Raw genomic sequence first — 22,861 nt, forward strand, 5'->3', positions numbered from 1 at the left:
ACCTCCCCTCACCTGCTCTGTTTAATGAGCACACCCTGCTCTGATTAGCCGCCCCTGCCACTGACCCCGCCTTGACCTCATGCTCAGGTCTAGAGTCTATCAGTCTAGTGCATGCCTTAATCAGGTTTTAACATTGTCTCGAATCTTCACCCTAGCATCTCATTGATGGCCCTCCTGTTCCTTGAGATTGGCATCCGTACTTATGTGCACTGTACCCTAGCATGTTGGCACCGTCGTGTTCTTGCTGAAAGATGGGTTACAGGTCTCGACTGGCCGACCCATAGGTTACTTTTTGCTGTTGTGGTTTCTGGACACTTGGGCACTTTCTCAGCTATAGAATAAAACTGGCACATCCAAGCATGTTTAACCAGCTTGAGACGACATGTGGCATGTCTGCAAGGCCCTCCAGCAGTGAGCATGGGCAGTCAGTCCCCTTGATTGTACTTGAGAGAGGTGTAGCAGAGTGTACTGTAGCTCACCAAATGCTTGAGGCGCCTCGTGGGGTCAATCCCGCTACTGTGACGCGTGTCCTGTGACTATGTCCTGCTTGCTTTTGTGTCACTCTTCCGAGTAAACCAGCAGTTCGTGGGGATGGACCTGATTCTCTTTTATGTGTAGCTAGGGTGCCGGTTGTCAGTCAGACCTCTCATTTCTGTCCTCAGGCCTCGTAGAGCCGGTGAATGTGGCCGATAATGGGGATGGTACCCACACAGTGACCTATACGCCATCTCAGGAGGGGCCCTACATTGTTTCCGTCAAATATGCTGATGAAGAGATCCCGCGAAGGTGAGCATCTCAGCCTTCAGGCCTGCGTACAATCCTGCCTCAGACCTGTCGACCCACAGGGTTGATATCCACTGTCCTAGTGCCACCCTGCTCCTCAGCCATTCACCCCCTGTCCATTTAGTACATGGTACAGAACATCATGGTGACATCCACCACGATGTAAGCACCATGGCTCCTGTTCTAAGGGGCTACCCCTTCTCCTGTCTTCAGTTCCAAGGGAAGCTAGGGTTGTCTGCTGTCTAATGGCTTGTACCTTGTGGCCCTGTATTTCCAATGGACTTCTGGTCCTTTGATTAAACCTGTTCTCTTACCTCTTGTAAAAATCCTCCTTTCAGCCTTAGTTCTTTGTATGAGAGAGAACAGATGAGGCACGGCTGACCTATCCTTACTGACCAGGCTTCTGTGTGTCTGTCAAGTCCCTTTAAGGTCAAGGTCCTTCCCACATATGACGCAAGCAAAGTGACAGCCTCTGGGCCTGGTCTCAGTGCCTATGGGGTGCCTGCCAGCCTTCCTGTGGAGTTCGCCATTGATGCCAGAGATGCTGGCGAAGGCCTACTTGCTGTCCAGATCACGGTAACTGTGTGGTTGTTTTGCTGTATGGAAGAGGTGGGGCCAAACCTTATTAGTAAAACTTACTATTCTGGAAAGGGATAAAACCAGGAGTTCAACGACTAATTTCTACCCAAGTGCACATGTTTTGGGGACTTGTACAAATCAATGTGATCTCCATTGGAGAAAATGGTGCTCATCTAAGCTTCTGGGGTGACCATGGGTGGGGTGACCATGGGTGGGGTGACCATGGGTGGGGTTCCAGTTGTTCTGTTTTACTACAGCTCTTCTTATGCTGAGTTTAAATGTTTCAATTGCCTATTGGGTTGGTGAGGGCTCAGATGTTACATTCCACAGACCCTCCAACATGGGATGGTCCTTCCTTGGGAGGGAAGCCAGAGGTAGGCCACCTAGGTGCTCTGTTGCTCACAAGGAAGCCAGAATCTCTGTCCTGGTGTGTGGCTCTGTCCTTAATGTGCCCTCATGGACCATGAGCCTGCCAGTGCGCTGCCCATCAGGAAAAGAAGATGAACCGGAAGAAAGGAGGCCGAGAGAGGAAAATGGCTCTCCTAGATGGATGGTCTGTCTCAAGCAGTCTTAGGAGAAGACGCCCCTCTTGTCTCATAGTCACATGGTTGAACCTGGTGGCGAAGCTGCTAGCATGTGTAGTCTTGTATTTTATGGTGTGCCTAGCTGAGGAGGAGTGTTCTGTCGGTAACAGGACAGGAAGGGAAAGGAAAGGTGGAAAGCTGTTGCCATGGGTCTGTAGTTCAGCGTGGGTGATGCTCTAATACTGCTTGACGGACCATCATGGTTTAGTCTGTGACCTTTTCCTTTCCCTACCCAAAACCAGCAAGCCGTCACCTCATCAGCTCCCACACATAGAGGTGCCGAGTAACGAACACGGGTTGCGGTGGTTAGTTTCTGTGTTGATAGCAGCATCCCAAATATTACTGTTCTGTGATTCACAGGACCAAGAGGGAAAGCCTCAGAGAGCCACTGTCCATGATAACAAAGATGGCACCTACGCCGTTACCTATATCCCTGATAAGACCGGACGCTATATGATTGGGGTCACCTATGGTGGAGACAACATTCCGCTTTCTCCTTACCGTATCCGGGCCACTCAGACTGGCGATGCCAGCAAGTGCCTGGCCACAGGTGAGTGCAGGGGAAGGCGAGGGTTAGAGGGTGTGGCCGGCCTTCTCTTTGTCACTTAACAGCTGTGTGGCCGGCTTTCTGGGCACCAGTCATACAAAGAACGAAGACTTTTGGAGGTGAGAACATTTAGATGCCAGACTCATTTCCAGGTGTCAGAGATGGCTTTGCAGGGTTATAACAAAGATGGGGTAAAGTCGGGTGAGAGAGACGGTGAATGTCATTTCTGCTTCCGGGCGTGGTGGGCTCATCTCTTCAGGAGTCATTCAAGAACATCTTACATAGATCAGCAGTAGAAAGGAAACATGAAAGGATTTAGGTTTTCCTCTCCAGTATACACACACACACACACACATTACCCTCGCCCTTGCTTCAACTTCTTAGACATGCTTGCTTGACTCTATGGAAGAGGTTATACGCATCGAACTCAGGTCCCAGGCTCACAGGGGATGCAGGACTTTTACCCACAGAGCCATCCAGTCCAATATGGTATTCTCCATGTTATAAAAGGAAGGTGGGTCTCGTGTATCCTGACTGGCCTCAGACTTGCCCTGTAGTTAAGGATGCTGCTTGCTGCCAGATGCTAATACACACACACACCCACACACCCCCACACGCACGCACGCACGCACACACCTTACCTCCTAAGTGCTGGGACTATAGACATACACCAGCCCACCTGCTATTGTACTTTCCTGTTTCTAAGAACAACTTGTGCAGCTCAGTGCTGCTGCTTTAGCAGGTTTTAAACCATGAAACCTGGGCTGGCAAGATGGCGCAGTGGGTGAGGGAACTTGCCAGGGAGTTCACTTCCCAGAACCCACGGACTGAGATAACTGTCTATACACACCTGCCAGCATGCTTGCACGTGCAAATCCATCCAGAGGCAATATCAGTCAACTTATTGGTGGAGAAAAACCAAAAATACACGAGTCGCTGTCTCAAAAGTTAATCCTCAACTTCTCTTGTAAATAAAAGGAAACTGAGCCGGGCGGTGGTGACGCACGCCTGTAATCCCAGCACTCTGGGAGGCAGAGGCAGGCAGATTTCTGAGTTCCAGGACAGCCTGGTCTACAGAGTGAGTTCCAGGACAGCCAGGGCTATACAGAGAAACCCCGTCTCAAAAAAACCAAATCCAAAAAATCAAAACCAAACAAACAAAAGGAAACAGGGTGTCAGTCTGCCCTGGATGTGATCTGGTCTCTACCTCATTCTGCTCGAGGTTGTAAATGACGCACATTGACCCTTTTCATCTCACTCAGTGCAAAAACTGGAAAACCAGACCTCCACTGCTAGTCTGCGTGTCAGTCCCTAACAACTGGCTGAGGGCCTGCGGACCTCCTCCTGCCTTTTCAGAACTGTTTCTTCCCCTGGCTTTGCAGGGGTGTTTTTCTTGGCCTTGTGGTGCCTGTGGGTCTCAGCTCATGTTCTGTCATTTGGAGGCTTCCCCTCAACCAGTGTGAGCAGCTGTCTCAGCACTCCCTGTCACCCTTCTACACATTTTGACCAGTGCGTTTTCCCTTCATAACTTGTTATACTCCTTGTAAATCAGAGCCAGGAAGACAGACCGGCTGCTGGCTGGCTGCTGTTTGGGGAGGGGTTGCAAAGCCAACATGCTCGATCCAGATATCCTTTGAGCAGCACCCTTCCACTGTCCTTTGAGATGCCCCTCTGCCTGGAAAACATGGACAACACAACATGGTCCAGTCTGTTCTGAGGCAAATATCCACAGCCAGTGCTTTGCTTTTCTTCTGACCTTTTTTGCAGGTCCTGGTATTGCCCCCACTGTGAAAACTGGCGAGGAAGTGGGCTTTGTAGTGGACGCTAAGACTGCAGGGAAGGGGAAGGTCACCTGTGTGATTCTGACCCCAGACGGCACAGAGGCTGAAGCTGACGTCATCGAAAATGAAGATGGCACCTATGACATCTTTTACACTGCTGCCAAGCCAGGCACCTATGTTATCTATGTGCGCTTTGGTGGCGTTGATATTCCCAATAGCCCCTTCACAGTCATGGTAAGCGGGGTTACTTCTCCTGAGCCAGCTCTTACTCGCAGTCACAACCGTCATTTGTTGAACCTTTATTTGGCTATCTTCCCTTACACCCTTGATCCTAGGTATAATCACTAGAAGCAGCAATTTTGGAGGAAATCTCTTGAGTTGTGGAGGCATCTGTCATGCCAAGGAAGTTAGGCAATGTCACGTAAGCTAGCTCAGAGGGAGACAGTTTCACAGAAAAATTGGAAAACAGTAATAAGAATACATGTGCTACTCCCATCTCCACTGCTGGAGGAGAAAGGCCCTCGTGCTCTCTTGTCCACACACTTAACTCTGATATCTCAGGATGCACGGAACCTCCAGTGAGATTCAGAAGGGGGAAGTGTGTTGTCTTTTAAAGCCAGAAAGATCTGGAATAGAAGGGAATCACTGTGTGAACATCCCGGGTGACAAGTAACTGGAGCCTTTAATTTTCAGTCCTGGATGCCTTTTAGATCTTCTTTAATTATTAAGGTTCTTCCACGAGGAGCATGGTGGAACTGCAGCAGACTTACCACATAAACTTCAGAAGCAAGCCCTGTTCGTCCTGTTAGAAGGAGTGCCCAGTCTAGACAGCTGTCAGGTGCCATGTGGGCTCCCTCACTGTGGCCTGTGATGCAGAACGGCCTGGGCTGTGGCTGCCGGTGGCCTGACTCCACCCACACCTGGGAAGTGCTTTCTGATTGTTGTACAGCAAAATGGAGAAGGGCACAGAGAGTCCATTCGGACCAGAAGCCCAGGGACCCTGTCTCCATCTGTAATCTGTTGTAGCTTTTCTCCTTTCCCTCCATATGTGTTTAGCTCTAAACATCCGGCCAGAGGTCTGGAAGCTCTTTCATATCTCAAATATGTAAACACTTGTCAACTTGGGACACTGTCCATTTGGGAGTTTTTTTCTTCTCTAGGGGAAAAAGCATTGCAGTGAGAATGTCCGTTCTGTTTAGAAAAGTGGTCCGGTTGTAGTGCAAGTTGTAGTTGTACTACATTGTGTTTATCCCCTAAAGGGTATGATCTTGTCAGATTAGGGAAGAGCAGCAACCCTGGGCAGAGATCTCTGAGCCGTTGCACTGGGCTGGGGTAAGGAGAGAGCCCAATGCTGAGCTGAGAGTGAGAAAGTCAAGGGAAATTTTGGAAGACCACATCAGCAAAGGGTCAGACGACTGAGGTGGAGGCTTCCAGACTCATTAGGATTGAGCATTCCTTAAGTCCTGAGTGCTTACAACTTGAGGGACCCACTGCACCCCCTTTACTGGGTGATTCGAATCTCCTTTTAAAGGCTCAAGACTGGAAGAACATGGACACCTGGCAACACACTGATAGCAAATGCCTTAGGCCCGAGAGAGACCACACACTTGTGTGTGTCAAACACTTGTGACATGCAGGTTCACATGCAGGAGGAACAGCCTAATTGACACCATTGAGAAGTTCTAGTTGCAAGACTGCGTATATAGCCTTGCAAGGCCCTCCTGTTGTTGTCATGGTTTTGAGTGGGCCTCTCGAAGAAATGGCCCTAGCGGCAAAGCCAGATGGCAGAAAATCCCTTTCTGCAGATGGCACAGTATACGCAGCTTGTTTCTTCCCGTGTTGCAGCTGAGGATGGAGATAGGTCAGTTGGATCAGAAACATGAAGCTTGACATTCTTAAACATGAATGTGCTAAAACTTTCAAATGTGTTAATGACTGGGACTGGAGAGATGGCTCAGCAGTTAACAGCACTGGCTACTCTTCCAAAGGACCTAGGTTCAATTCCCAGCACCCACTTGGCAGCTCACAATTGTCAGAAATTCCAGTCCTAGGAGATCTCACACCTTTACACAGATACACATCTGGCAAAAGAACACCTTTGCACATAAAATAAATAAATCATTTTTAAAATCTACTTTAAAATCTTAACCAAATCTTAAACCCTCTACATCATAAATGAAAGAAAGAAAGAAACCATCGAGGCAATGATTATAGGCTAGAGAAATGGCTCCCTGTATAAAGCAGTTGTTGTGCAAGCATGGACTGAGATCAGATTCCCAGCATAAAATTCTGAGCAGTACATGTCTGTAATCAGGAGGCAGAAACAGGAAAATCCTGGGCACTTACTAAACAGCTAATCTAGCCAATTAGTGAACTTGAAGTTTAGTGAGAGCCCAGTGTCCAATGTCAAAACTAGCTGTAGAAGCAGGAGGACCAACTTAGTGGTTAGGAGCACTTCCCACTTTTGTGGGGAACCTGAATTTGGTTCTCAGCACCCACCACCATCCATAACGCCAGCTGGAGAGATGCTAACACCATCTCACCTCTGCTGGCTCCAGGCACACACGTGGTGTACATACATACATGCAGGCAAATCACGTCAAGTAAATCTTACCTAAGGCTAAAAGGTAAGGTGGAAAGTTCTAGAGGAGACGCTGATGTGTGGAGCTCTGGCTTCTACACTGTTTACTGCTGTGTTCACGTGAACACACGTGTACTCACATCCCCAAAATAAAGCAAAAATAAGACGCCAGGTAAAACAAGAACAAGAAAACCACTTATTACTGGCTGCGTGCCGGGATGACTGCCGTCAGCTGTCTCTGCCCTCACAGCAGACACTTGTTCCATGCAAGGGGTCAGCACATGTAGCCTCAATGCTTGCCCGCCTCCCCAAAGCTGACGTGGACGCTCTCCCATGGTAACTTGTCAGATGTCACTTGCCATTGCCCTGGCCAGTACACATCCCTTACTGGTAAATTGTGGATTCAAAGGACAGGTGCCTGTGACATTCGCAGAGATTACAGCTTTCTCTCTAAAAAGTATCGTTAAGAACATATCACTCGTACAGGATATGGTAGCACATGCCTGACTGTAATCCCAGCACTTGGGAGATGGAGACCGGAGAATTAGCTTTTCAAGGCCATCTTTGGAGAGTCCTTGGAGCCCATGGAGAGTTTGAGGTCAGCCTGGTTTACATGAGAGGCTCTGTCCCCAGGGGACACACAGACACATGGACACACACACACACCCACACCCACATACTAACCAGCACCTGCTGGAAAAGTGGGGGAGGTGATAGAACTCAAGCTGTAAGATCTTGGGTAATAATATCTTTCTGGTGTGATTCCCAATTAACCTCCGTTTGCCATCAACTAGGCCACCGATGGGGAAGTGACAGCCATGGAGGAGAAGGCACCGGTAAATGCATGTCCCCCTGGATTCAGGCCCTGGGTTCACTTGGTTTTCGTTTCTCCCTTTGGCGTTTCTGGGTTTATTCAGCCTTCGTTGTAGAAAAGCTGCTGTCTGCTTGGGGGAATCGCTTAAGTCCTTGGTGTCCTGGCCGTTGTTGGTGTGTCCCCCACTGATCGCCTCATCATCACAACCCCTTTCTCTGTAAGATCCACCTTCACGTCACCACCTGCTCCCCACAAATCGCCAGCCATCATGTCTGTGATCACGCTCGGTGCAGTCTCCCCACCCCCCAACCCCCGTTTAAAGAGCAAGATGGACGGCTGTTGACGGGCCTCTGCCTGACTCCAGGCTGCCACTTGTGCATCTGGTTTCTGTCTAGGGGCAAAGCCACCCGCTACTGCTCTGTGCCACTTAAAACACACCTTCTTTTCCAGGCCACAAGCAACTAAACCTTTCCAGGTGTGGAGCCTCTTGGGACTCAGACAGTGCTCTCTGCCTCCTCCATTTTCCTTTGGGCGATACTGGGAATTCTACAAGCACACAAGTGGTTTCTAGTTCAGTGGTTCTTCCTGGGGCCTTCTAGTCCCAGTTACACAAAGCCCATAAATACTTGTGGTCACACCCCCAAATTTAGGCCCCATTGCCTTGTAGAATTCCCAGCAGTTCTGCCCCCTACAGCTCCATCAGCCCCCACTGCGGTCCATTTATCAAGTGAATACTCTCTCGTGTTTTTAGGTTACAGAAGAGGCCTATGTTCCCGTGAGTGACATGAACGGCCTAGGCTTCAAGCCCTTTGACTTGGTGATTCCATTTGCCGTCAGGAAAGGAGAAATCACAGGTAAACCCTTGTGGGGGTCACCTTACTCTTTGTTGTTGCACCCAAAGCCCAGAGCAGTGCTGGGAAACTGACTGTAATTCCTCATACCTGGCTCCTTCTCCAGCGCCAGACACAGAAAGTGTTTCTCTGAAGGAAGGGGTGGTTGTTTATAGCTTGCCTTACACTTTTGAGGAAGCTTGTATTTCTCCTCAGGCTAGGGACTTCTTTGTTTAGATACCTCTTGCTGCCAGGTTTCTGTTTCTTTTTCTCTGCTTTCTCTAACCACCCACTTTCCAGCCTGACTGTCCCCTAGATCTGTGTCACCAGTCCCTTTCTGGGAGCCCTGCCTCTCTTTTCCTGCTTCTCATTGGTTTGTGGTCTTCTCAGACCCTCTTTGCACTTGTAAGGGGTCTGTTGGAGACACCCTGTGTTTATTTATGAACTAGGAGTTTGCTGCATTTTGTGGAAACCAAGGGGGAGCTGTAGAAAGCCAGGCAGTCTCAGTTTCCCCATGGGGTGGTGGGGACTTGGACATATCAGGAGTCATAAGCGTTCCGGGATCTGAGAACCTTTGTGGTGAAGACATCTGTGGGTTATATGTGCTGCTTAGGGAACGGTCACCAGTGACCTCATGACCCTGTGTCCCTGTGCTCTCCAGGCAAGGTGCATATGCCTTCTGGGAAGAAAGCGACACCTGAGATTGTGGACAACAAGGATGGTACCGTCACTGTGAGATATGCCCCCACTGAAGTTGGCCTCCACGAGATGCACATCAAGTACATGGGCAGCCACATCCCGGGTAAGTGGGCTACCGCGACTCCCTGAAGAGAGAACTCACCTCAGCCTCCCAGACCAGGGTGCAGGGCCGTATGGCTGTGGTTGTGTGTCTTCATAACTGTCTGGTATGGCCAAACACAGTACAGGCACAGGAAGTGAGGCTTTCGGGCCGGGCCTGCAAGACCCTGTGAGGTATGGGACTTAGGAGAGACTCACATCCTAAGACAGGGCTTGGAAGACAGAGATGACCCCATAAAGAGAGCTAGTTCATGTTTCCTACCCATGAACAGGTGTAGCATTGGTTGTTACTCTTTGCAATAATTTAAAGTCTTCTAATTGTATATTTTGAGTAGGTGAAATGATCATACCTATAACCTCCCTCAGCCTCCTCCTAGAGATTGATTGTTGGTAAATTTTATGTTCAATTTTAGAAAAATTTAAGACTACATGCAAGTAAGAATACAGATTTTAAAATCCAGCCCCCTTTTACTGAAATGGCCGTGTACTCATGTCCGCGGTCCTTGCCTTTTCTGTCTGAACAGCACTACCAGGAAAGCTGTGTAGGTCTACACATGTGTAGCATAGCTAGCTCATCTGGATGACACCGCAGAGGCCCCATTGTCCCGCTGGGGAGCATGTCTGCTCTTCCCGCCATTGCTGTGGCCTCTTTTGTTGACACTCTTGGTGTACCCTTGGGATTTGGCCCCCTCCCTGGGCAGAAGTGCTATAGAGCCTGACAAAGGCCTCTGAAACGTAGATACATTGTAGCCTAGTGCCCTTCCTGGATCCAAGCAGTGAAGAACAGCACCTGCGATGCCCCAGCTTGCCCTGTGGTACTTTGCAATTGTCTCTTTGTCAGTCTGGTGATTGAAAATGCATGGGCGCCTTGGTGTTCCTGCAAATGAGATGAGATAGTGTTCCATATATCGTGTCTTTCCAATTCTTTCTCTGTGGCCAGAATCTTCATATTCTTCGTCTGTTTTCCTTATGCTTTTGAGGTGGGAAGTGGGAGTTAAAAATACTTATTGGTTTGTCATTTGCTTTAATTTATGTTCATATGTATGCACAATACTTGGTTAAAGCAATTTTTTTTTTGTTTAAGTATTCTAATGATAATAGGTGCCGAGTTTAAAGAGCAGTCATGGCTCAAGCTTCAGACAGGCATTAGATGTCTATAAACTCATTCAGGAGGCTGAGGCCAGCCTGGCCTATACAGTGAGACCACAAAACCAGCAACAGTCCTTTCCTGGCGCTCACCCTTCCCCCGCATTGCCAGTGGGACTACCTGCTCAGATGCCTGCTAAGTACTTACTGGCACACTGAGATTTATCCTGCAAAAGAGACGGCATAGTGGTTCTTTTCTGATACTGTGTGTGTATGGTGTGTATGTAGAGGGTCATCATGCCAAGCTATGCATGTGGAGGTCAGAGGAACGCTTTGTAGAGTTAGTTCTCTCTTTATACCTCTACATGGGCTCTAGGGATCCCAGGCATGTCAGTGGTCTGTACTAGTTTCTTTACCCACTGAGCCATTGTAAAATGATATCCGTCTTATATATAAAGACAATTTGCTTTTCTCTAATGTGACATACTGTGGATAACCTCTCAAGTTAGTACACATGGATCTTTAATGTTCCATGCATAGGTCAACCCCCAGGTGATTTCCTGGTTTGTACGTGAATCCTGGAGATTGAAGAGCTTTAAGAGAGATGAGGGTAGCAGTGGAAAAGGGGGGATCACTGTGGGGTCCTCTCCTCAAGACGAGCTTCTTAGATCAGGCCTTAGATTCTGAATGCAACTAACATTTCTCTTTAGAAAGCAGCTTCTACTTCCCAGATGCAGATGTGTCCTTTGTTAAGCTGAGGTGAAATCAGCTGTACTGGTTTACAGCTTCAGAGGGTGACAGACTGTCCTGCTGGGGGGACTTTAATGTACTGCTTGTTATCTGAGGTGTCCATTTACCATGGAATGAGTCTCAGTTCTGTTTTTATCCTTGGCAAATGCAGAGAGCCCCCTCCAGTTCTACGTGAACTACCCCAACAGTGGGAGTGTGTCTGCATATGGTCCAGGCCTTGTGTATGGAGTAGCCAACAAAACTGCCACCTTCACCATCGTCACAGAGGATGCAGGAGAAGGTACGGCATGCTTTACATGGATACGCACGTGTGTCCTTCCTTTTGGAGAGATCAATGAACATGATTGAAGCATGCTGTGAATGGTAGCACTCGTGTAGTCCCAGATTCTCAGGAGACTGATGTGGGAGCATCTTGTGAACCCAGGAATCCAAAACTAGCCTGAGCCATATAGTGAGGTTGCATCTCAAAAGAAAAAGAAAAAAAAGATCACTATAATATGATATCATTTGTCCCATTATTTTCTCTCATATAGAAATCATCTCCTACTCAAAATAGAAATGTTTAAATTCTTATGTGAATGAAATCAGATTTGTATTATGAGCTATTTCATGTGACTCACTGAGAATTCAAGTGGGCTTTTGATTGAAAATGGCTTTATTTTTGTTCTGTTTGCCTGTTGGTCCTCAGGACCTCCCACGAGTTATTTAGCTGTAAATTCTAGCTGAAGTGTTCTGCCAACCACAGTATTCACAGATTCCTCAGCCTGGGGCTCTGATGGTGGCATCCACCTTGAGCACTGTGAGAGTCTGTGCTCGCCCAGCCTGCATATGCTAGATGTGTAGCACTCGGTCTCTTCCTTATCTCTCAGGCCCTGGGGTGCGGGTGCAGTTCACAGTGCTGTGTTTCCACAGACTTTCCCCTGAAGATTGCTTTGTCTTGATACCCACATGGAATGTCCCTGGTGTCACTGTCCCCCCAGAGGCATTGTCTTTCTAGAAATTCTTTCTCTCAGACTGCCCTCCCTCCATCCCCCCTCTCTTAGGTGGTCTGGACTTGGCTATTGAAGGACCCTCAAAAGCAGAGATCAGCTGTATTGACAACAAAGACGGGACATGCACAGTGACCTACCTGCCCACCTTGCCAGGGGACTACAGCATTCTGGTCAAGTACAACGACAAGCATATCCCCGGCAGCCCCTTCACTGCCAAGATCACAGGTAGGGTTGCCCAGCTTACAGGACTTCCTCATGGGAAGCAGAGCTCTGCCCAGCCTCACCCGTCTCCTCAGCCTGGGGTGACAAGCTAGGCTGGCGCTTGGTTTTCCCATGTTTGTGAAACCTAAGTCTGACCGGGCTACCTACATCCTCCTCTCCTCATAACACAGAAAAAACAAGTTACCCACCAGAAAACAAACAGCACAAGGCATCAAGGCAATGCTTACAGCCACAGTGCAGGAACTAAAGATGCCTGTCGGCCCCAAACTACATAAGATATCTGCTCCTTTAGTTTTCTGGTTAGAAAACTGAAGTTCATTCGGCCAAGGGCACTGATATTCAAAGGCAAGGCATTCCACTCCATGCCCTGCGCTCCTGGCGGCTGTTCTGCCTGCTGAGTTAGGAACACATGGTGGGCTCTCTGGAAGATCCACAAATCAGGGTTCTTGTGAAGAATACTTAGACCTGTCTGAAGCAAGGAGCAACGCTGTGGGGAGTGTTAGCCAAGCTTCTCTGGGAAATGCTCAAAACTATGGCAGCAGGTGGGAACTTCCTTCTGTTGCCAAAAATGTCTTTAATATTTTTTTTTTAATTCGCAATACAAAGTAATGGCTTGTGTCGTGGGATTTTCATATATGTGTAATGTGCTTTGTTCTAAGTCATCCTCTTCCCCCACTGCTCTCTCCTGAGGCCTGCTTCTTGCCAGTTCCCTTCACCCCCCTCAGGTTGCCCTCCTTTCTGTTTTTGTTCTACACGGATTCTCTTACCTTCTCTCATTTCCACTACGTACCCCCACTTAAGATAGCTTCCTTCCCTCTCATGGTACCCGCATGTGCACACGCATGCGCACAGACACATACACACACTCACACACTTACTCACACACACACACACACACACACACACACACACACACACACTTAGCATCTGATAGGTAGCATGTGGTGTTGGTCTTTCTGAGTCTGCTTGGCTTCAGTTAATATGATAATTTCCATTCATTTGTTTTCCTGCAGATATCCTGATTTAACTTTTTAAATATATTATTTCATTCTATATAGGCAGCCCATTTTCTTTATCTTTTCATCTGTTGATGGGCATCTAGACTGGTTCTGTCTCCTAACTATTGTGAATAGAGCAGCAGTGAACTTGGATGTGCAGGTGTGTCTGTGCTTTGCTGACTTAGAGTCTTTCAGGACTAGTAGAAATTGGTCAAATGGTAAATCTACTCTGTTTTTTGAGAACACTGATATTCATAGAGAGTGACATTAGTTTACATTTGAACCAGCAGCAAATAAGCATTCCTCTTGCCAGCAATAGTTTTCCTTTGAGTTATTGATGATAGACGTTCAGATAGGGGCAAGACAGATTCTCAAAACAGATTAAGTAGTGACAGGGGCAGTGGCAGTTGACACCTTTAGTCCCAGCATTCTGGAGGCAGAGGCAAGTAATCTCTCTGAGTTAGAGGCTAGCCTGGTCTACAGAGAGAGTTCCAGGATAACCAGGGCTACACAGAGAAACCCTGTCTCAAAAAAAGAGCAGGTTTAATTTGCGTTTTCCTGCTGGATAAGGATGTTGAGCTCATTTCAAAAAATATTTATTAACCATTTATATTTCTTGTGAGAACTGTTATTAGCCCATATATTGTTTGGATTATTTGATTTTTTTTTTACTGTCTAATTTCTCACAGCTCTTTTTATATTATACATATTAATTCCCTACCTGATGTGTACACAAGGTAATCACACACACACACACACACACACACACACACACCAATTCTATCAATTCTCTCTTCTCTCTGGCATTTTGTTTGCTGGGCAGATGCTGTTTAATTTCATGTAATCCCCATTTGTCAATTTGGAGATTATTTACTGTGCTATTGGAGTCTTTTTTAATTCTTTTTTTAAAAGAGTTTTTCCTATAGTTTCCAAGTTCTCTGTCTCATCTTGAGGTCTTTGATCCATTTTGAATTGAGTTGTATACAGAGAGATATTTAATTTAGTTCTTCTGCAAGTCAAAAATCCCTTTAAAAGTCTGTTCAGAAGGATTTGTAGCTCAGATTCCTTCAAGCTCTTGGTTTACCCCTTAAACCAGTCATAACCGCCCATGGTCCTCCTAAGGTGGTCGTTATATACTCATTGTCAGAAGCACACCATTGTCATACACCTGTGGATAGTAGAGCCTGATGTCACGTCTCCAAGTGCCATGTAGACCATGCTCTCTAGAGAGCTGCAGCTCTGCTAGCACATGTCATGGGAGCTCTGTGGCTCTTTCCCAGATGACAGCAGACGCTGCTCCCAAGTGAAATTGGGCTCAGCTGCCGACTTCCTTCTGGACATCAGTGAGACCGACCTCAGCACCCTGACAGCCAGTATCAAGGCCCCGTCTGGGCGTGATGAGCCCTGTCTGCTAAAGAGGCTACCCAACAACCACATCGGTGAGCCCTGGGCTGCCAGAATGGTGGGACGTGGGGTGGGGAGCAGAGCCTCCTTAGGAAGTGGGTGGTTCTTTGGAAGATGCTACAGTAAGCCTGTATCACATGGATGCTTCCCCGTCAGTGTTAACATCTGTGGCCGTTGGACCACAGATTGCAACGTAGGACAGGCATAGTCTGCAGAATCTGCTGTATTAGTCGCTTTCCTCACTGCTGGGACAAACTACCCTGCAAATGCAGCTTGAGAATGGGAGGTGTGTTTTGACTCACAGTTCAATGATACAGCCCATCGTGGTGGCAATTATTATGTGACAGAGAGCAAGACAGAGGAACACTAGTGCTCAGATTAACTTCTTCTTTATATAGTATGGAACTCCAGCCCGAGGACGGAGCCCAACATCGAGGCTGGCCCGTCCCACTTCAGTTAATCTAGAAAGGCCACCTGTCACAGAAATGCACAGGGACATAGCCTAGATTATTTTAGACAGTGTCAAGTCTCTATCACAACCATCCCCCCACACACACCTTATCCTTCACCCTCGCTCCACCTCCCTCCCCTTAATAAGCCTCCTCCTGTGTTCTGGTGCAGGCATTTCCTTCATCCCCCGAGAGGTGGGTGAACATCTAGTCAGCATCAAGAAGAACGGCAACCACGTGGCCAACAGCCCCGTGTCCATTATGGTGGTCCAGTCCGAAATTGGTGATGCACGCCGTGCCAAAGTCTACGGCCGAGGCCTGTCAGAAGGCCGGACTTTTGAGATGTCAGACTTCATCGTGGACACGAGAGATGCAGGTCGGTAGGGTAACTCCATGGGAAACACCCAGAACTTGTGGCAACGGGTTCTTTTTTTTTTTATACTGCCAACCAACTCTTTCATCTCCAAGTATAATTCAGCCTCTGAGATGTGAGCGTTTGCTTCTACCTGAATCACAAAAGTAAGACTTTGCTTTGTGGAGAAAAAGCTGAGACACATGAGGATTATCATCCTGTCTGTTTCTGAGACCCAAACTCAGATCCACAAGATCTCACAGATCTCTTGTTACGTGTGCTCATAGCATCACTGAGAACCTCAGTGTTCTCAGCTCCCAGGAGCTCCTGGGGTTGAGCTTTGGGCAAAATAAGGCACAGCACCCCTCACATCACTCTTTGAGATGCTTTGAGTTGGTTGGGCTCTCTCAAGCCACACCACATCCCCTGGTTTGCCTTCTGTCTTCTTGACTGGCGGGGGCAGCCACATTGGTGAGCTCTAGACAAAGTTACAATCCCAGGACAGAGATTGGAAAGATTTCTGACCCCACTCGATGTTCACCAGTGGGATTTCATGCTGTTGACCTTTAAGATCTGCTGTTTGAAAATTCAGATAACCCCTTAAGACAGTCCAGGCATTTATTGAAGGGCATACAGTCACGGGACATATGTTCACAGTGATAGATACCTTCAAGGAAGTATTGTCTGGCCGAAGCCATGGTTGGCAGGTTATCCTGCTGTAGAACTTCTCAGAGCCCTTAGTTTAAGCCTTTGCTGGATAATGTATTGCAGGCTATGGTGGCATATCCTTGGCAGTAGAAGGACCCAGCAAGGTGGACATCCAGACAGAGGACCTGGAGGACGGCACCTGCAAGGTGTCCTATTTCCCCACTGTGCCCGGGGTCTATATCGTCTCCACCAAATTTGCTGACGAGCATGTGCCTGGTATGAGACCCCTCTGCCCTCCCTCTGTGATGCTTGGGTTGTGGGGTAAATGCTGTCTGTGCCTAAGTGTCAAGGCTGCTCACAGGGTCCCTCTTGGTCCCCCAGGAAGCCCATTCACTGTGAAGATCAGTGGCGAGGGGAGAGTGAAGGAGAGCATCACCCGGACCAGCCGGGCTCCGTCTGTGGCCACCGTAGGCAGTATCTGTGACCTGAACCTGAAGATCCCAGGTGAGTGTGCAGCCGGTGGCACAGGAAGGGCAGCAGCCCGCACCTTTGCACCAAGTGCAGGCGTGACCTAAAGCACACCGTCCACCCTGGAGACGTTTGCATTTTATGCTTTTTCTTATTTACTTAAATGGGGGGTGGGTCTCAATATGTAGCACAGAGTGGTCTCAAACTTGGGATTCTCCTGCCTCAGCTTCCACAGGGCTATAGGCTAGGGACACCACAATGAGCTTTTTGTTTTACTTAGAAAAATGTGTTTACCTCTTACCTTTTTCTTCCGAATGAAAACAGTCCTGTTGCATTGCCGAGGGGAAACACAGATCTGCTTTTAGATTTATTCTTTTCCAATGCAAATACTGTCAGTGGGAGCATGGCCTGCTGATGCCAATGTCTAGAAGCATTTAGGTGGGGAGACCTAGCAACAGCCTTCGGTTCATCTTTCTTATCCTTCATGGAAGGACTAGAGTGGCTGCAAAGCTGGGTGGGTCCGTTGAACGCCTGGCTTCACGACAAATCATTTCTCACAGACGCTTCATGCACTGTGAGCAGGTTAACAGCCTGTCTGAAGTGTGGCTTTGTGCACGGAGAATCGCTGTGTCAGTGAAAGCTTCAAGACGCCTCTGCCCACAGACTGGCAGGGCCTGTGGGAGTCGCACAAACTCCACAGAGAAGGGGGAGCGTAAGGGAGCGAGACGGCTACATTGGTGAAGTTTTAGCCACACGAGTGTGAGGCCTTGAGTTCCGTCTCTAGAACTTATATGAGAGAGAGAGAGAGAGAGAGAGGGGGGGGGGGGGGAGGGAGGGAGGGAGGGAGGGAGGGAGGAGAGGAGAGGAGAGGAGAGGAGAGAATGAAGAGAAGAGAAGAGAAGTCAGGTGTGATGATGCCCACGTGTAATCCCAGCACTGGGGAGGCAGAGACAAGAGGTCCGAGGCCTCACTGTCCAGCCAATCACTGATAATCAGGCCAGTGAGAGACACTCTTAAAAAACAAGGCGGATGGCTTCTAAGGAACAGGACCGGAGACTGTTCTCTGCCTCCACAGATGCACGAACTCACACACACATGAAAACATACAGATGCAAAAGATGCACCTATCTGCTCTTATGAGGAACGGGCTCTTTCCCAACCCTGCACGTTCCGTTTACCCCGCTTAGCTGGAGTCGGTAGGTTCCTGTGCAAGTCCACCACCATTGTCGGCGAGTGTGAATGTAGTTAACACCTAATTACTACAGTCAAGATCACTTTTTAAAAACTGTCAATGGCGTGTGATGGTACAGAGTCCGTGTGCTTCAAGGTGGAGGAAGATGGCCGATCAGGACAGGGGATGCTGGCCAGTGTGAAGGTAGACAGACCTTCCTCCAGAGATGGATTGGCTCCTGTCACTCCCCATCACCACCAACAGGAGGCGCTCTGTCGTTCTTTCCCCTGGGAAGATGTGGTATCTCCAGTTTAGTGTTATTTCTAGGATCGCCTTTCGACGTGGACTTCGCTTTCCACTTTTTATTTTGCAATCCTCTCTCCTCTCTCTGCCGGCTCTTACCTGAGGAACTCGAGTATCTGTGTGTGTGGCCATCTGTCGTGTCTGAGGCCTCTTCTGGCTCTTGGTCATCCTTCTTAGTCTGCAGGAGACACCCTCCCTCATGGATCTCCTCTCATCTGAGAGTGAGGAGACCTTATAAGTTCCTGGGACCTGGGCCTCTTGGCTTATCTTAGTCACAAAGTAGCATTTCTTAACAGGTAGCATACATTCCTCTTCCGGGCTCTAGAGGCTGAGTCAAACGGGAATCCCAAGAGTAGACCTTCTTCTGGATTGCAGGTGTCTAACTTGTGTATGCTCGTGTGGTGAGAGAACAAAGGTTGTGGGGACCCTTCTAAGGGCGCTAAGTCATCATGAGAGCTCCCCTCACCACACTGAGGCTCTGCTGCCTCCCCTGTACCTCTCCAGAACCACTCTGTGGGGTGGAGTTTGCCTGAGGAATTTGCCAGAGGCACAGACCTTGGGTCCACTCATGGCACGACTGCTCCTCAACCTCTCTTCCTTCCTCTGTCCTAGGATACAGAATCATGAACTGCTGCACGGTTTACTGGGGCTCTGGGGATGGCTACACCCAGTGCCACCTGCTTGTCCCCTCCGTGCCATGCAGGCACAGTTGTGTGCGTGACGTGAACAGTTTGTCTCAGACACAATTCACTTCCTGGTGCCTGTGACCCCAGGCCTTGCTTTCCTGAGAGTGTGGCCTCTCACCCTTACTGAAAGCTTTGCTCTCGCATGGTTCCTCTGTTGCTGGAATCGGCATGCGCTCACTTTTGTATCGTAATGCCGTTGACTGCTACTAAGCCTGACGACGTGGGTTTGATTCCTAGGGCCCACATGTTGGCTGGAGAGAACTCCTGCAAGCTGTCTTCTGACCTCCACATGCATGCCGTAGCCCACTTGCTCATAGACTCACATACATGCATGCATACATACATAAGCTCATAGAAACGTGAGAGAGAGACACGGGTAGAAACCCGTGGGTTTCATTACGGCCGTACCTGCCACTGTAAGTCCCAGTGTGGTGCTGCCACATGCAGATGTGGCTCCAGCTGTTGACAAAGCTCACTGGGAAAGAAAGTGTCACAGGAAGGCAGGCCTCTAGCCCAGGGGGGCTTCAAGCACCTCACGCACCCGGGCTGTACCTGCCACACCCTTTTCCACTTGTCCTGTGTGCCCTGCCTGGCCTCAGGCCTTTGCCCTAACCCTCTTCTCCCAACCTTTTTTTACCCTCAGAGATCAACAGCAGTGACATGTCTGCCCATGTCACCAGCCCCTCTGGTCTTGTGACTGAGGCAGAGATTGTGCCTATGGGAAAGAACTCGCACTGTGTCAGATTTGTGCCCCAGGAGATGGGCGTTCACACAGTCAGTGTAAAGTACCGCGGACAGCATGTAACAGGAAGCCCCTTCCAGTTCACCGTGGGGCCCCTTGGCGAAGGGGGTGCCCACAAGGTCCGGGCAGGAGGCCCTGGCCTGGAGAGGGGAGAAGCAGGCATCCCAGGTAAGAATCTGAGTCAAGTTTTAACTGGGCACAGGTAAGCGTACACTGTGCCCATTGCTCTAAAGAGACAACTTCCAGTGGGTGGCTGTAAGGGACATTCCTTATTCAAAGCTTTTAAAGCTAAGTAGCAGTGGGAGTCGCTCACCTACACAAAGCCAACAGGCTTAGACAGGTTTTGCTAGTCTAACATTAGTGTGCATTAAGTCTCTTAAGAAGAGAGCAGTAACTGTTTCCAGTGCATTCTTGAACGGGTGTTCTGTGCAGCTCATTAGGACGCTGCAAAACTGATTTGACCGGGTCCCCTTCTGTAGTAGACGCTGTGTGTGGGAAGAGGTGTGGGGGACTCTGAGCACACACATCCTTTTCTGGTTTGGTTGTGGGTGTGTTCCTGGTGCCGGAATCCACATGAACTTTATGATCATTGCGAGCTTCAGAAATCGCAATGATGGCGTTCGCCTGGGTTCTGCTTGGGGCTAGGGCCAGAGGAGAGCGCTAGCGAGGGCTGGACCTACGCTGCTGGCTTGAGCTGGACAAGGGGCTGGGGCTCTCGGGTGCTCTCACTAACCAGGTGTTTCTTTGCTCTCAGCCGAGTTCAGCATCTGGACCCGGGAAGCAGGTGCTGGCGGCCTCTCCATTGCTGTTGAGGGCCCTAGTAAGGCCGAGATCACATTCGATGACCATAAAAATGGGTCATGCGGTGTGTCTTATATTGCCCAAGAGCCTGGTATGTACTCGAGGGTTGACGGAGGATGTTTCCCTTGTTTGGAGATGGTTTAGTTGCGAGATCAGAAACCCATCAGCTTAGGTCAGGTACACAGGCTTTTGCATGAGGGGGCACACAGGAGAGAGAGCCTCAGGCTTCCAAGAGATGAGCTCCTTGTTCTAACCATCTCTTGTCTTTTACTGATGGTCTCTGCTTGCTTTCTTTCAAATGCTGCATTCTGTCCACTGACCATTCAGACACCCCCAAGAGTGGCCCAGAGCTGGTTTGGCTGCTCTCAGCACCTGAGAATCTAGAGCAGAAATTGTCACCTTTTGTGTCCCTGAGACCCTTTAGACATCTGATAAAACCTGTCCTCATGATACTTTTTTGGCATACACAATATAAAGTACATCAAATCATGAATCAATCTTATTAAGATACAGGTGTAAATGCAGATGCAGTGTCCTATGCTACCTGGGAGGCTGATATCCAAGAGTAAACCAGACAATGTGAGGTCCAGGCTGGCCTGGGCTGCAGGGTGAACCTTGTCTTAAATAAAACTATATTAATTATAGTTATCAAATACATAGCAGGAAAGTATATATGACTTTATTAGTACATTAAGGTTTGACAGAAGTACATTGGTTTGACATAAGTACATTGGTTTGACAGAAGTACATTGACGATCTTAATTTCAAAATACTGATAAGTGTACATGATGATATCAAGATAGCTACAATGCTTAAAAAAATCCCTTGATATATAATGTGTAATATTGGCAATACCAGGGACAGGTGCTTTTCACCTACTGTAATGGCTAGTTGTTGATATTTCTAATCCTTTTACTTAGAGATTAGTAAAAATATAGATGCAACTGCTTTTCCTATTCAAGCCCCTGGGTCTTTTGGATTCTATACACAGATGACACTGTGGACGGATCCAGGTCAAGAATCTCTGTCCTTTCTTAACTAATAAAATCCTATCGTCAGGGTGTTAGCCAATCAGTCAACTGTGGCCTTAAGTTAAGCTAGTCTCTGACGACATTCGAGCCCAGCCTAAGCCAGCGGCCACCATGGCCACACCTTTCTGAACTTTGACCCAACGGGGCTTTCCTGTCCCAACAGGTAACTACGAGGTGTCCATCAAGTTTAACGATGAACACATCCCGGACAGCCCTTACCTGGTGCCCGTCATCGCGCCCTCGGACGACGCTCGCTGCCTCACTGTTCTGAGCCTTCAGGTGAGGCACAAGGAAGCATCCATCTCCTTGGCCACAGGCCGACCAGTGAGACCCCTGGGCTCCTGAGACCCCATGAATCCTGTCCTGGGTACCAAGCCCCGTTGAGAGTTGGCACCAAGGTGTTGCCATTCATGGGCTTGCAGTCCTTCCTTACGCCCTCAGGGCACAAGATAACTTGACCAACTGCAAACAGGCTTGATAAACAGTGTATCTTGCCACTGAGGGACAAGTTTGCTTTTAAATATTTATTCAAGAGAAACAAAGGAAGCCTGTTAATCATTGGTTGAGGGAGCAGGGCAGATTTCAAAACAGAATAGACAGTGCTGACAGCCTAGTGACTTGTACCTATGGTGATTGTTAGCTTTCTTTCTGTAAAGCTGACTGCATTTCTTTTTTTTAAATTAGGGTGATTTGTTTATGATAAGTATACAGGGGAACTATCTATCCTGAGAACTTACCAGTGTCACTTCAGTAAATCTTTGCGACACCCTAACGGGCAGCTTCTCTTGACCTAATTTTAAAGATGCTCCAGAGTAATTCTAGCCAGGAACCATCTAGTATGAGGTGGCAAGAGTGAAGGCTCTGTCCCCAAAAACCTGCTCCCCTGAGATTGTGCACTTGGCTTTAGCATCACTACATGTGCGCGCGCGCTGGCTTTAGCATCACTACATGTGCGCGCGCGCGCACACACACACACACACACACACACACACACACGGTTACATTAGCATCAGAGCCACACCGAGAACCACTGGGGATGCATCAGCTTAGGACACTGAACTTGTTTGAATTAGGAGAAGTGTATGGCTTGTACAATAATGCCCGAATACCCAGAAGCAGTTTCCAGCTAATGGGGTCTCTAAGTAGCCTTTAGCTATCCCCATTCTTAAAAGTACTTGGGTTGGATTCCAACCTGGCATTTGGAGTGGAGGCTACAGCAAGGAGCTGCATACTTTTGATTTACATCCAGATTCCATCACATGCTGAGAGAATGGACAGCTAATAGAGACCCAGATGATAGCCAACCAGAACCCCAGGCTACGATTGATGAGGTCTCTATGGGAGCACCCCAGAGGTCCTAACTGGTCGCCGTGGTATAGATGTTTTTCTTGTGTTTTACTTAAAGGCTTCTTAACAGGAGTTCTTTTGTGGCCGACTTAACTAAACCCTATAGAGGGAGAT

The 22,861-nt window shown here is 48.5% G+C and overlaps 1 protein-coding gene across 2 annotated transcripts in view; it reads left to right on the forward strand.

Annotated features, from left to right (window-relative positions):
* Nucleotides 1-22,861, forward strand: part of Flnb (filamin B) — a 132,524-nt gene that overhangs the window by 95,125 nt on the left and 14,538 nt on the right. Inside the window, exons 26-41 of one of the 2 annotated variants that reach the window (XM_052190214.1) lie at nucleotides 663-786; nucleotides 1,203-1,359; nucleotides 2,307-2,496; nucleotides 4,261-4,508; nucleotides 7,650-7,691; nucleotides 8,421-8,523; nucleotides 9,161-9,301; nucleotides 11,285-11,413; nucleotides 12,177-12,350; nucleotides 14,626-14,784; nucleotides 15,371-15,574; nucleotides 16,322-16,474; nucleotides 16,580-16,702; nucleotides 19,470-19,736; nucleotides 20,323-20,460; nucleotides 21,564-21,679. In XM_052190214.1, the coding sequence (XP_052046174.1) occupies nucleotides 663-786; nucleotides 1,203-1,359; nucleotides 2,307-2,496; nucleotides 4,261-4,508; nucleotides 7,650-7,691; nucleotides 8,421-8,523; nucleotides 9,161-9,301; nucleotides 11,285-11,413; nucleotides 12,177-12,350; nucleotides 14,626-14,784; nucleotides 15,371-15,574; nucleotides 16,322-16,474; nucleotides 16,580-16,702; nucleotides 19,470-19,736; nucleotides 20,323-20,460; nucleotides 21,564-21,679 (2,468 nt within the window). The remainder of the gene's footprint in view (nucleotides 1-662; nucleotides 787-1,202; nucleotides 1,360-2,306; nucleotides 2,497-4,260; nucleotides 4,509-7,649; nucleotides 7,692-8,420; nucleotides 8,524-9,160; nucleotides 9,302-11,284; nucleotides 11,414-12,176; nucleotides 12,351-14,625; nucleotides 14,785-15,370; nucleotides 15,575-16,321; nucleotides 16,475-16,579; nucleotides 16,703-19,469; nucleotides 19,737-20,322; nucleotides 20,461-21,563; nucleotides 21,680-22,861) is intronic. The other variant, XM_052190215.1, reaches the window with a different exon arrangement.

The sequence above is a fragment of the Apodemus sylvaticus genome, chromosome 8 (assembly GCF_947179515.1).
Source record: "Apodemus sylvaticus chromosome 8, mApoSyl1.1, whole genome shotgun sequence".
NCBI lineage: Eukaryota > Metazoa > Chordata > Mammalia > Rodentia > Muridae > Apodemus > Apodemus sylvaticus.